This window comes from Sinocyclocheilus grahami, unplaced genomic scaffold, assembly GCF_001515645.1.
Source record: "Sinocyclocheilus grahami isolate Dianchi unplaced genomic scaffold, SAMN03320097.WGS_v1.1 scaffold488.1, whole genome shotgun sequence".
NCBI lineage: Eukaryota > Metazoa > Chordata > Actinopteri > Cypriniformes > Cyprinidae > Sinocyclocheilus > Sinocyclocheilus grahami.
In genome coordinates, this window is record NW_015505667.1 from 134,431 (window position 1) to 150,024 (window position 15,594).

General features: G+C 35.3%; 1 protein-coding gene across 1 annotated transcript in view; it reads left to right on the plus strand.

Annotated features, from left to right (window-relative positions):
• The first annotated feature begins 1,286 nt into the window (after positions 1 to 1,286).
• The window catches only part of LOC107553997 (glypican-6-like), a 277,663-nt gene continuing 263,355 nt past the window's right edge, over positions 1,287 to 15,594 (plus strand). The window contains exon 1 of the mRNA XM_016236354.1: positions 1,287 to 1,707. Within this exon, the coding sequence (XP_016091840.1) occupies positions 1,551 to 1,707 (157 nt within the window). The 5' untranslated portion in view covers positions 1,287 to 1,550. The remainder of the gene's footprint in view (positions 1,708 to 15,594) is intronic.

Below are 15,594 nucleotides of genomic sequence, written 5' to 3' on the forward strand. Positions count from 1 at the left end.
TGGGCTGCGCGGTTTATCTCTCTCTCTCTCTGTGTGTGTGTGTGTGTGTGTGTGTGTGTGTGTGCGCATGTTTATGTGGTTTATGAGGGCACAAATTTGTATAATAACATGGGTATGACATAGGTATTACAACGAGAAGGTGATTTATGAGGACATTTTCAGTGTCCCCGTAATTCAAAAGACTTAATAATAATTCAGAACGAGATTTTTTGAAAATCTAAAAATGCAGAAAGTTTCCTGTGAGGGGTAGGTTTAGGTTTAGTTTGTACAGTATAAAAACCATTACGCCTATGGAGAGTCCCCATAAACCATAAAAACAAACCTGTGTGTGTGTGTGTGTGTGTGTGTGTGCACTGGTTTGGGTGGTTTATGAGGACACAAATTTGTATAATGACATTCAGGTATTACAATATGAAGGTGGTTTATGAGGACACTTCCTGCTTAAAAACATACTAAATGGTTTTTTTTTAATATCTAAAAATGCACAAAGCTTTCTGTGAGTGGTAGGTTTAGGTGTAGGGTTGGTGTAGGGCAATAGAAAATACAGTTTGTAAATTATAAAAACCTTTACGCCTATGGAGAGTCCCCATAAACCACCAATACCAATGTGTGTGTGTGTGTGTCTCACATATAATTACTATTACTTTATGGCATTACAAATAAGAGATTAGAAATAAAATAATTCAAGATTAGAATAAATTAAAATGACAGAAGTACAAAAACTTAACACATTTGTTGTCATGCATATTTACGTTTTTACGTATTTTCTATGAAACACATGACAAAATGACATTAAATCATTAAAATTAATTAAATGTATTGTTTATTCGAATAAACTTTGTGTTTTATATTATTATTATTATTATTAAAATCGTTAAAATAATTTAAATGAATCAAATGTATTGTTTTTATCTGTATTATTATTATTGTTATATCATATGCAATATATTTATAATTTATAAATATATGTTTCCTTAAATTATCTTATAATTTAAAGTTTACGTAGCACGTTTATTTATTTATTTATGCGTGGGAGGGACATATTAATTCAAATAAAAAGCAAAACTCCATGAGTCTTCACGAATCCAGTACGTGTTTTTCTATGTTCTCATGCTCACCACTGGGTTGTGCGGTTTGTCTGTTGCTGTAATGTGTGTGTGTGTGAGAGAGAGAGAGAAAGAGAGCGAGAGAGAGAGAGAGAGAGAGAGAGAGAGAGAGAGAGAGAGAGAGAGAGAGAGAGAGAGAGAGAGAGAAAGAGAGAGAGAATTCCTACTTTCTCTCCGCTGAGAGAAAGACGGCAGAAGTTCAGAGCGCGCCGCTCCGGATCTATTCTGGAGGTTTCGCTGTTCTAATCACACACGCGTTCGTTCTGAGAGGATCCGTCGGAGAATTCTGCTATGAACCGGGTGCGACAGAAAGCGTGACTGATCATTGATGAGCGATTGAATGATTGAAACATTTGTCCACCTGCAGCTGGAGACGCCGGTGCGCTGAGCGCGTCTTGTGGGTTTTGCGCTTTTACGCATCGGCTGGATTTGCGCACAGGAGGGATGTTGAAGACACCTGTCGTGATTTTCACTTCTTTATCGCTTCTATTGTCGCTGTCATGTGCTGGAGATGTAAAATCGCGCAGCTGCAGCGATGTGCGCCTGGCGTTCACGACCAAAGGTTTCAGTCTCCATAATGTGCCACATCAGGAGATATCAGGTGAGGACAAAGTGCCAACATCGTACCACATCGTAAACTCTGGCTAAAAGCGCATTTCTGCTTATACTTCAGTTAGTTTCTGGCGGAGAACAGCTCGTGCTCATGCAGAAGGTTTTCCTTAAAGTCCTATTGATCATTTAAAGAGCTTGATCAATGATGATTTGCTGATGATTTGCATAAAGTGAATGAGAAAATCTAAGCTCATTAATTCAAGGATTTGGTGACTTGAGCTTTGAAAACTTTTCATACCAGTGTTGCCTTCAGTATTTATGGATATATAGGCATCATGAGGTCATTTAGCTATCACATTAACAGAAATGCATGTTATTGGTGCTTGTTATTAAACTTATGCATGCACAACAAAAAAAAAGTTTTATTTTGATGTGGTGTTGATTATTTACAGATGATTTCCATATAAACTATCATTGCTAATCCTTACATATAGCTAAAAATTAGCAATTTTGAGGCCAAACTACAATTGCATTCAGCTTAAAATGATAATATTAATGTACATATAATTTTAGGTTCATTTGCATGTCAAACTTTTGTAAAACTTTTTGCACATTGACTAAATACATCTGCAGAAATCCTGTAAAATCAATACAGATCCAAATTAGTAAAACTAAGATTTTCTTCTGAAATTGACTGAAAATGTTTCAGAAAACCACAGCAGAAAGATAAACTTACAGTAACTCTTAAGTAACATACCACCACCAACTTTATAGTAAATGCAACTTTTTTCCTCCTCAGTTTTAATATAAATGATTTAATTTGAATCTTAGCAATGTAATTTTGCATCATCACCCCTCATAAAAAAAAGAGTTTTACCCATGTTGTAAGAGTTTTGCAGCTCTGTTTGAAATGAAAACTCACTCATGCAATATAAACAGCCCCAGTAGGTGGCCCTACTCACTCAGTAGGATGCACCCCTGTTTAGCATTGGATTTATGGAGTCCTTCAGGCCATAGTGTAGCTTTAATTCATACTCCTTGCTGTGGCATAGATAGGCTTCTCTCTCTCTCTCTCTCTCTCTCTCTTTGTTATCTGTTGTGAAGTGATCACATTTGAAGGCTTCACCTAGCAAAAGCTGATTACTGTGGTAGGGACATAATGCAGAAGAGAGCATGTTTGAAAGGATAATGTAATGCGGTCATAATGTGTTTGATCCCACACAAGAGTTCCATTTGGCTTAAAATTACATTTGTTGCTGATGGCAGGCGTAGCCTGATGTAGATGGTTGTGATTATGATGTTGAGATTTTGGACAGTCCTTTCCTAATAAAAAAAACATGCAGATTGATTTAGGCAAAAGTTTGGTGGTGTATAATGCAGGAATGCTTGAATATTGGGGACTTTGGCTACAGAAGCGCTGAAATGGACCTATGGGATGTGTCTACATGAAGTGTTTTGTGTATTTCTAAAATAAGATTATTTTGTCTTTTCCCTGTGGTCTCACCTTTGAGCGTGTTGTCTTATGGTTGATCTCCAAGGGCTCAATCTCTGTGAGCAGCATGTATGTCTGTTGTTGATGTTGGTGCACATCTATACGTATGTATTCCTGCTGTTGCATCGATGATCTATAATATAACTTCATACAGTAGCTAATGCAAGAATACTCATGGAACGCAAATTCAAATCAGTTTTGTGTTGACAAAAGAAATGGCCTTAAATTAATTGTAAATAGTCACTGCAGTGTCAGAGTAAGTATCTGAAAGCACTACAACTTCAGATTGTTGATTCTGTGAGTGTCATGCACTAAAATATGTTGATGTGGGATTTAATTTAAAACCATTTTTACTCAGAAATTGCTAGTAAATTTCATAAATAATTATAATAATTATATACAACTTGCTTTGGTATTTTATTAGAGTAAAAGACAGCTCAAGCACTTTCGTTTATAGTGAATGTGATGAACTTGAGGAGAACTGACTTCATACATGTGCTAAATATCATTGAGCAAAAGACACTGAACAAAAATTACTCATGATTGGACAAAACATCCAGTCTAAGGTGGTTTGTTGGTTTTTGGCACATGCCAGGATTGAAGACTATGTGGCCGATTAACTAAACCTGCTAAACAGCATAGCTAAACTGGAAGACTGATTTAACCAGTTTTCAGCTGGAAAAGATGAAAGTATGTTACATTCACAGAAAGGCATGTAAAATGTTATTGAGCTCATAATGGGCTTTATTTGTGTTTAACTGTTAAATTCATGCATATTTCAGTATGCACAAAGTTGTACTTGGAGGAGTTGAAGAAGTCATTGATTTGAAGATGATATCCATGTGAACTTCCATTGCATATTATAAATCTGTATATATTTGAGACCAAAACTAGAATATAATTTAAATGTAAAATACAAAATACCGAAGCAGTTCCATTTTGTTTGAATAAAAGATAGCTCAAACACTTGTCGTGACAATTTTCTATTTCAATAAAGGTATGAGACAAAAGTATTTTAAAGATTTATTTTCTTGCAAGAAAAAGTCTACATTCATGCAGCCATTCAGTGTTGGCTATAGATTGTGAAAAAGAGAAAATATCTTAACTCAGTATTTATACCCAAATCAGGATTCTTCTATCTCAACCAATCATAATGTATACTCAAATTATGAGTCCATTTAAGGTGTCCAACTATGTCCCCTAGATGTGCTTTAATGCAAACCATCTTCTAAGAAGCTAGGTAAAAAATAGGATTTCTCGTCTCACACTTGTCTTGCACATACACACATCAAACAGATTTCCTGTTATCTCTCAGCTCATCAAAAACTCAAGCATACTGTAGCAAACTGAAGCATTCAGAGACAGTCTAAAGAACATTCTTTAGTATAGTGAAGCAAATAAAACCAATAATAATGATAATATTTCAGATAAAAATAAAATTTCCTCCACAAACTTTTGTTCATAGTTAATGTGATGAACTTGTGGAGAACTGACTTTATACATGTACTACAAATCACCAAAACAACAGCTGATTCAAATACATTGAGCCATAATGACTCTTGATTGGATGAAATGCCCTTTGTAAACTAGTCCATGGTGGTTTGTTGCTCTCAGCTAACCAATAAGATGGTTCAGCTGGTCTAATTTAGATGGGTTAATGTTCTGGGAAGGTTCTTCCAAAGTTATGAGCAAATATTCTTCCAGTAAAATTAATAGAACGTTCGTTCAAAGTTATCTAGTTAATAATGTTCTCAAAATGTTAGCACAAAAACATTATTATAGATCGTTCATGGAAAGTTTTTTCTAAGACAGTTTAGTTGGATGTTCATCTAATGTTTTTAGTTTCGGTACATTTTATTAGTTTGCATGCACTAAAAATCACCCAAACACTAGCTGATTCAAACACATTGAGCAGAAATGTTTAAACTGGTCTAATTTAGATTTCGTTTTTGGGACTTGCCAGTCTTGGAGACTAGCTATGTGGCCAATCAGCTAAACCAGCTTTGCCAGGCTTGGAGGCTGATTTAATCAGTTTTCAACTAGAAAAAATTAATAAATAAATGGACTGATTGCTGAGAAAAGCAGTAGCATATTTTGTGTGCAGAGATGACATTTGGCGTAATTGTTTTATTATCTAATGCAATGACATTTACACACTTTTTTTGTGTGATGTACCTGACCAAATGTAATTCTGAACATAAGTTTGTGAAGAGTTCATTTTATTCTGCCACTATTTATCCAGTGCTTTTCCTATCATTTCTATCATCCTGTCATTAATACTAACTTTGTATACATTTACATTAACATTTAACCAATCAGAAATGAGGTAAAGGAGTGAAATCGCTCAAACATGAGAAACAAACCTTTGGAAAAGATTTATAAAACAAAAACCAACAGCATTATTTGTACTTGACATTCATTTACACAATTTAAGGATAAGTCGTTGATTTCAGAGCAAGATTAATTTGAAGTAAACACATTTGGGAATACCATATCAAAGTTTGAGACACTTAGAGCAAACTAAATGCAGACATTCAAGCAAAATAAATTAAATCACTCCCCAGTCACTCCCCGCTCAACAGTATATCAATGTCACATCAGATTCATGGGTGTGTGAGAACATTCCACAAAATACGGATCATACAATTCCCAAATCATGAGAGTAGATTTTCCAGCTTCGGCCCAAAATCAAACAGACAAATCCAATGAAACTCTGTTAGTCAAAGCACAAACATTTAAGCTACACGTATTGAGAAATACCATTGGAAAACACACACACACACACAGGTTTGTTTTTATGGTTTATGGGGACTCTGTACAAACTGTATTTTCTATTGCCCTACACCAACCCTATCCCTAAACCTACCCCTTACAGGAAACTTTCTGCATTTTTAGATTTTCAAAAAAACTCATTCTGAATTATTTATAAGCCTTTTGAATTACGGGGACACTGAAAATGTCCTCATACATCACCTTCTCGTTGTCATACCTATGTCATACCCATGTTATTATACAAATTTGTGTCCTCATAAACCACATAAACATGCACACACACACACACACACACACACAGGTAAAGTAAGGCTTTTGTCCTTAGATAAATCATTTGGCTGATTAATCACACATATCTGATTGTTGCTCCTCTCATGAGCTCATCTGAGCTCTCAACAGGCTGTTGTTTGTGTGGTGAGCGTTCAACGGGTAAATCGGTGCCTGACAACACAGAGGTCATCTGGGAAGAGTTACATAGCATTACACAAGCTTCATCAAGAATAGATATTTGAAATCAACAGGATTTGCCTTGTATTGTCTGTGTTTGTATGCTTATTCCTATTTATCTTCAGCTTTCAATGTTACTTTCCTCAAACATTTTGGTTCCCATCTAAAAAGGGACCTTTTTAATAAGAAAAATACTCTTAAAGTAATGTTTATGGAATGTTTTTATAACATTATTAATATTTAATATACATTCTTATAATGTTGAAAGGAATTATTCTTAGAACAATGCTCTCGGGAACATCCTTATGATGTTATTGGTATGTTTTTAGAAATACGTTTTCAAACGTTTCAAAATGATAAAATGTAATGCTCCTCTAACGTTCACATAAAGGCTGAAATACACTACACAACTTTTAAAATCTTAAGAGACACTGGCCATCATACACTACATGCCTGAGGATCACACATTACCAGACTTTACCTAAAGTTGTTCCGATTACAACAAACTCACGCAAAAAATTTTCACCTTGTTGCTAGAAGATGTGTGACAAATGTAAACAATATGTGTTCTAAAATCGGCTCAAAATGTCAAACATGTTTGATATCTTCTAACTTCTTTCTTGCATTTATTTACATACCATTGTTATTACTCTTACCTTTTTTCATCTGTATTGCAAGTTAATATAAATTAAAACATTTCTAACTCATTTTATTTATTAATTTATCGTTTGTTACTCTCTTACATTATTTTATGCCTTATCCTGTTTTCCACCTTTTGCACTCCTTTGAAGATCATAAGCTAAATGGTAAATTTTGAACACTTAAAACTTATTTAAGATAAAATAAAATATGAAAAAGTAAACATATTTTATTTCAGTTAGTTGTCAATGCAGCATTTCTCATTTTCATTTAGTTTAAATGACTAAAGCCATAATACAAATGAATAAAATCAATATAGATAAATAAATAACATAAATAAAAATATAATAATAAATAACAAAGTAATGGAAATGACAAAAAACAGCAAATTTACTAAAAACGGAATGAAAACGGAAAATGCAAAATAAGAACTGCTTGACATTTGACAGCTTTTGATACACTATAAAAAATTGTTACGGGGCTGACGAGACGCGAGACGTGCGGATCCATATGCAAGCTTTATTGAAACGAAGACAGAGACGTGGTCATGAAACAGGCATGGGTCAGATGAGGGCAAACAGGTATATGGTGGGCAAAACACAAGAATAGTCCTAGGGCTAGAGCAGGTCGACGATCGGCAGACAGAATCAAAAGGGGCAAGACAAAAGGGGTGAATGCAGGGAACCAGGCGAAGATCAGAAACCGAGAAGGCTAAGGCTAAGGCTAAGGCAAATGACTAGGGCTAAGGCTAAGGCTAAGGCGAAATGACAAGGGCTAAGGCTAAGGCTAAGGCAAATGACTAGGGCTAAGGCTAAGGCTAAGGAGAAATGACAAGGGCTAAGGAAATGACAAGGGCTCCGTAAAGTAGCTATCTCTAGGGGAGTGATAAATGCTGAAACAATACTCGGCAGAGAGAAGGGATAAGAGTGAGTGTTATATAGTGAGGGAGTGATATGAAACAGCTGGGTGCAATCAGTGTAAACAGGTGTGTGCAATTCGTGCTGAGTGCAATCAGTAATGCATGATGGGAAATGTAGTCCGGGGTGATGTGCAACAGTGTGTAGTGCGAGAGTCAATGAAATGGAAAGTTCATGGACCAGATTCGTGACAAAAATATACATTTTGAAGTAAATAAAACAAAGATCACTTTGTAATGAATTGTGAAATTTACTGACAATTTCTGAGTTAAAATTATTTCTAGACATTTTTTTCAGTGCAAGTGCATTAAAGCTGATACATATTTATAATAAAAAAACAAATCTTATTTTGTAAAAAATAAATTATAATAAAAACTGTACAAGCTGTATAAGAGGTTTTATTGTTATTTTTTAAATCAACATGCAAGATGCAGGGCCGCATCACCACCTCGGGTGTGCATTATTTTCTAACAATTCAGTGCCCGTCGTCAATTATTCCTTATTTGTACTACAGGGCTGTTGAATGCTTGAATCTGATTGGTTGACGATCATTCTAAGGTGTGCAATTATTTTCAGGGAAACGCACAGCGAACGTAGTTCCAGGCAGTTCTTCACAACATTACGTGTCAAGATCACTTCGCCAAACGATTTCAGTTATTCCAAAGGTCCTTACATAGCCTAAAACAGCTAAATAACCAAAACCCACAACAACACTGACCAAGCAAATGAATATCTCTCGCTCTCTCTCCCTTACATACGCTTGTTAGCGCTACTCTGATTATTTTATCAGTAAAATATTTTAGCAACTTAAAAGCTACATGACATTTCTCACAAGTGAGGCAACATCGGTGCTGTTTTTGAAGAAAATTAACTCTATTATAAGCGGAATAATGAATGACCTGAGGTGTGCATTATTTTTCAAATAATTCAATGGATCATCGTCAATTATTCCTTACATGTTGTCATTATATTTCCAGAAAATGTTTTACTTATGTTGTGAAATATACACAAGTTAGTGTTATATAGAATTACTTGTGCTGTGAGATATTCTGTCCGAACCGCCCACGTCTACCACTACCACTACTTTATTAGAGTCTAGGACAGTTTGACAGATACTAAATTGACTTTTTTTCCTGGAGGAAGGTTCTTCTGTCATATCATTGGCATTTCTCACATGTTCAGCTGGATCTTCGACACGGTTCCATGTTTAATATCACATCCACCTGTGTCTAGGGCAGCACTGTTGATCCCATCTGTCTGTTCCTGTCTCTCTGCTTCACTCCTCACTTCTGTCTCTCTTTGTGTCTCTGTCTGTCGTTTAATCACTCTGCTTAATGAAAATCTTGGCCTCTAAATGTCAGGAGCTTGTGCAAAAGGCTTTGATCAGTGTTGTGTATGTGTTTGGCCTGTTTGTCCAGCACCGGCGTATTGAACGACATCCATTTGCATTCATTATGGAACACAGACCTGCGCAAACACAGTGCGCTTTGCTAACATTATGCCAGTTAGGGGGTGAACAGAGGTATAAAGAGAGAACTTGAAGAAAAAAAAAAGCTAATTTATGTGAGAAGAATGAATAATGCTGCCGCTGTCATCAGAACCAGGTGAGGAAACAGAACATTGCTTGAATACATCAGAGGAATATTTTTATGATTAGGTCCCACTTTATATTAAGTGGCCTTAACTACTAAGTACTTGCATCAGAAAATAAGTACGATGTATTTATTGTGTTCATATTGTATTGCAAAACACTTTTGCTGATATTGAGGTGGGATACGGGTAAGGTTAAGTAAAATAAAATAAAATATTAAAAAAATAAACTTATTTTATTTCAGTTAGTTGCAAAGGCAGCATTTAATTTCTAAATTTAAATTATTAATTTAATTTTATATACTAAAATAACTAAAACTAAAATGAAAATAAAATAACACAATTATATGACATATCTCCTTTTATTTAAAAAAAAAAAGAAAAGAAAAGAAAGGTTTGAACGACATGAGTGTGAGTAAATGATGACAGAATTATCACTTGTTCTCTGTGAACTGTCCCTTTAAGGCCTCCATAGTTTATTATAGAAAAGAGAACCCATTTAATTCCAAAAGTATATGTTTTCATTTGATTTAATTGTATTTTTCCCTCTCATCATCAGTGGCAATAGAGAAATCTAATATTAGCTCAGGGCCTGTATATAATGTGGCAGAAAGCTCTAGTCTGGCAGTTGCTTGATGTAAGGACTTCTGGGAAATCCTCCTACAAGAGCCTCCAGCGATGTTCACAGAAACAGAAGAATATTTATAGATTAATCTATTTCTATCATGTTGTTCACTGAGTTACAGACGTGATTATCGTCAGTCTAAAGGTAAAAAATGTAGTCTCGCTATTGTAAATGCCACATGCTGGTAAAATTAGCTTTGGCAATTAAGCAAATAAAAGAGTTGGCTAGTAATTGTGCTTAACAGTAAGTCGGCTATTACTATTATGATTGCTTAAAGGGGATATAACACAAACAGTTTTGCTAAACAGAAGAATATTTATAGATTAATCTATTTCTATCATGTTGTTCACTGAGTTACAGACGTGATTATCGTCAGTCTAAAGGTCAAAAATGTAGTCTCGCTATTGTAAATGCCACATGCTGGTAAAATTAGCTTTGGCAATTAAGCAAATAAAAGAGTTGGCTAGTAATTGTGCTTAACAGTAAGTCGGCTATTACTATTATGATTGCTTAAAGGGGATATAACACAAACAGTTTTGCCAATCTCATGTTAATCTTGGGTACCTATAGAGTAGTATTGTATCCTTCATATCTCTGAAGAGTCTTTAGTTTTATCAGATTTATAAAAGACAGATACAGCTTTACGCTTCTCTCCGAAAACAGTCGAGCTCATGGAGGCGTGCCGTGGGCGGAGCTAAAGAGTCACAAGTGTGCCAAGTTTTTGCGTAGTGATCGTCTGCACTCTGTGAATGGCCTTAGCCATCTATGAGGTCACCGAGGTCCGGACCTCTGTATTTCTGGTACTAATCGTGACGTAAGTAGACATTGATTGGCCAGACGCGTATAAAAACGCCCTCACCCGCCATGATTTAAAACGCTGTGTAAACATTGTGTCAACTTATTTCGCAAGTATGGAGAACAGCGATAGATGGACGGACGCTGAAGTGCATGCACTTGTATCAAATGTAGCACTGCCAGTTGTCGTTGGAGATTCTTAGTCCTCCTTCCCGTTCTTTCAATTGCTTTACATAGCCTATACGTCGACATTTCATGTCCATTATTGTGAAAGCCGCGAGACAACAAAAACACCGCTCCGATCACAGCGTCCTCCATCCTCCTGTTGTTAACATTGTTCTTTGTTTCCGTTGTTGAATGCCGTGCACAAATGATGTCACTGTGTGTCGACCGTCTTACGTACGCTGTCCGTGCGAATGCAACCCTTTAAATGGTACTGGGAAATAGTTTGTGCAAAATCGTCCCAGTACTTTAGTACTGTACATTTAGTTCTGGAACTAAAGCGGTGCGAAAGGCCCTATTAGTCAAAATGGTACTTGAGGACGTGGATCAAAACGGTCAAATCAAAGACGGTAAAATCCTGTCAGTTCGCTGTAATACACAGTAATAAACACTGAAAGTCAAGATGTAACTGTGTTTATTGGCGTGATGGTTTGGCCATAATAGTTTAACTTCGTCAGTGGGTGAAAAACATAAACAAATTAAACAAAATCTATTTATTCTTAAACAAGCTTTTCAAAAGAATTTGGTTTAACTGTATAAGTATGGAGTTGCTTTGCTTTTTTCTGAACTGCTGTAATACATTTTAATCTTTTATTAGGCTATCTGTTGCCTGTGTTGTTACTGTTGTCATATTGTGTGTGATTTTCATTTTAAAACCCATTTTGGGTTAATTTAACAGCAGTAGGCCTATAGTAAATTGCAAACAATATTTGAATTAAATAAAATAGTCCACCATGTTTATTGATACGTTACCTGATATATAATGTATGTATGTATGACCTACTGTATAAACAATTGTTTCAGAGCAATTTGTTGTAGCCACTTACCCTGTAACTACATGAAACAAGGGGGGAACAAAGCACCACTTTAATTTACAGCCTGCAAATGTTGTATTTACCCTGTAACTACATGGAACAAGGGGGGAACAAGCACCACTTTAATTTACAGCCCGCAAATGTCGTATTTACCCTGTAGCTACATGGAACAGTGGAGGAACAAGTTGGACTTAAACACAGAACAAGTGTATATTTGCACAGTAATTACAGAGAAAAATATTGCACTAGTTTTAATTTAATTGTTCGATGGCCAAATGAAACCCTCTACATTTTTTTAAATTTTGCTATAAAACATCACAGTATACATCCACTGAAATACAAATGTTGTATCATGTATTTTTTCTGCGAACAGCTGGAAAGAGGTAAACTTGTTTTAAGCTGCGTTGAACCTTGATGGTATATCATGCAAAGTTTTTTGGTGAAAGTGGTGTTGAGAAATTGCTGGTGTAAAGTTTCTGAAATCGACGAATAAGCTTTCATAAGGTAAGTTGGCTCGTGAATTATAAATCATAGCAGAAACTCATTAACTCATTTCACTAGATGTCCAGTTTTGTTGTTCAGTAATCTCCATCATGTCCATCCTTTAATAATAGAATGTGTACCCCATGATAAAAAATACCTATACGCCTATAATAAAATACCAATATAAAATTATAAAAAGTATATCGTCTTTCTAAATCATTCCCAAACATAAGATTGTTGTTCAGGCCATACATACCACGTAATATTAGAATAGGTACCTCTTTGTTTAAAAATACTTACAGTATAAATGATTTGTAATTTTACAGGTTGTTACCCCTTTATTCCCCAAACTTCCCATATTATTGCCTTATACCTAAATGGAGGTACTGAATAGGTACACTGTAATTACAAAAAAGTTACACTGTAACTTCAGTTTACTTATGCAGTTCTTTGCAGGTTGCATATCTGGTTGTTACCCCCTTATTACCCAAACGTAACATATTATTCCCTTATACCTACACGAACGTTCTTTATAGGTACACTATAATTACAGAAACGTACACCATAAATTCAGTATACTTATGTAGTTCTTTGCGGGTTGTAATCTAAAGCGTTACCGAAATAACTCTTCTTTTGGTGCTGCAAAGATATTGCACAGCACCAAGATTAAACCGAGCTCCTCATCTGAGTTGCCTCTGCTGTCTGTTACGGTGACAGTCACCACTCCTCAATGTCAGAAAATATTTTAGATTACCAATCAAATCAAAGTAGGAGGGCTTTGTGTTCACAGAAGCTGCATAGTGAGAATTTCAATGCATCGCTTCAGTTAGCACCCATAAAGTGTGAGATAAGATGTAAGTAGCCAACCATTTCATATTTGTCACCTGTTTTATGATAGAAATGTTAAACGACTGACAAAATAATCAGGAATACAAATTAATAAACTTGTCTAATTTCGCCGTTTTTAATTGAAAATAGTCCTATATTGACGTGATTCTTGAAATGTGATTTGTAACTGTCAATGTGAAGTGACAGTAAACTATTAACAAAGCAATTTTCATCAAATATTAGGCATATGATTAATAATGAATATTGTAAATTTATTACACTTAATTATGTAGCGTTCCTGGTAGCCTTCGGTAAAGTAACGTGCTTAATAAAATGATTCATAAAACATAAATATCAGTCGGTTTGTTTACTTTTTTTCCCTGACAAAGATAAAAATGAAAAGAATATCAATCAAAGCAGAGAGCTGGTTTTGACAAATAATATGCTGCCCACTGACATAGTTTTAAATTTACTTACATTTTATTTAATTTGTTTATAAAACATCGGTCACCGAAATGCCGGGAACAAACAAACACACTTGCACAATGTTGCTGCCCCAGAGAAATAAACTGTATCCACTGTTCCCTTAACACTGGGTTCGTTGGGAAGCTGAACAAGGTCATCTTTCCCTTACAACCAAAAACACACTTCTTTGGTGACGATGTTGATTTTGTGGTCTAAAAACAAAATGGCAAATCCTTCTTGAGCAAGTCGTGTGCAGCGCTGCCGATGACTTCCGTAACCCGAATGAAGCACGTTGATGGGCTGCTCTTGCTCTGGCTCTGTTTTCTGTGTGCGCGTGTTCTTCCGGGAGAAGTGCCCATACAAGGAATTCCGTCCTTTATGACATCATACAGGGCCATACTTAAAAATAAAAAAAACTTTCTGAAACTTACACGAACCCTGAAGGAGTGTATTTGGCACAGGAATACAGGAACACGTTTTTTGAAACTTTGGCCATGTTTAGCATGAGAATCCAACTCTTGAACAGTGTAAATAAGTCAGAATGCATGACATCAGAATGCATAAAATGCATGACATCCTCTTTAATATTAAGTTGTGCAATAAGTGCTAGTAAGTTGGCTAGTAATTTTTGTTATTGGGTTAGTATTTTGAAAGAAATAACTCTTCTGCTAACCAAGGCTGCATTTATTTGATAAAAAGATACAGTAAAAAAGTAAGATTGTGAAATAATATTACAATTTAAAATAACTGATTTCTATAGTCATATATTTTAATATGTAATTTATTTTTGCGATGTAAAGCTACGTTTTCAGCATCATTACTCCAGTCTTCAGTGTCACATGATCCTTCTGAAATCATTCTATTATGCTGATTTTCTGCTCAAGAAACATTTATTATAATCAGTGTTGAATACAGTTGCGCCGCTATATATTTTTGTGAAAACTGATTCATTTTATTTTTCAGGATTCTTTGATGAATAGAAAATTCAAAAGAACAGCTTTTATTAGAAACATAAATCTTTTGTAACATTATAAATGTCTGTTACTTTTGATAAATTTAATGCATCCTTGCTGAATAAATGTATTACTTTTAAAATGATGCAGTTTCATGGTCAGTACGATTTTATTTTTATTTTTTTTCGAATCACCTCTGATTAAACAGTGTGGCCAAATTCAAAATGTTGACTTGCTTGTAGAGTTACAGTTCACCAAAATATTTGTTATGCCTTGTCAGAGTTGCTTAATGTTTACTTTTTATCTAAACGCTGTCATTTATAGGAACAATAACGATTTCAAGCAACTGCATGTGCAAATATCTGACATGTGAGACAGTAATAAACTGAAATTCAGATTCACCGTGAGCTACGACAAGCATAATTGTTTTTTTCTTTACATCTCCTAAATAACCCGAGCACAAATATGCTGCAAACTAGCTGCTGCCCCGAAGGAGAGAGGATGTAGAAAGCACTTAATTACTGCTAATTAGATATACCAACATGAGCGCATCAGGTGCTGTACACACAGATCCGGATTAGATGGTGGCAGTAGTGAATATCCCTTCAGAGGATGCTCCATCACACAAGCATTAATAAATTCAACATTAATACAGCTCTAAAACATGTTTTTACTAAATAGCCAAAGCTCACAAAAAGTCAATTTACATAAGTTAATTATTTGGACAGCTTTTTTGCCATAGAATGGCTGAATATGATTAATAGCGCTTGGAAGGTGAGCTGCATTAAAGAGGCGAGCCAAATGGCGCCCTGGAGAGTGTTCAGATGCACAGGACGTAATGAAGGCATTAATACTGTGGAAATTGACTGCTACAGGAAGTTGTAGCTCAGACA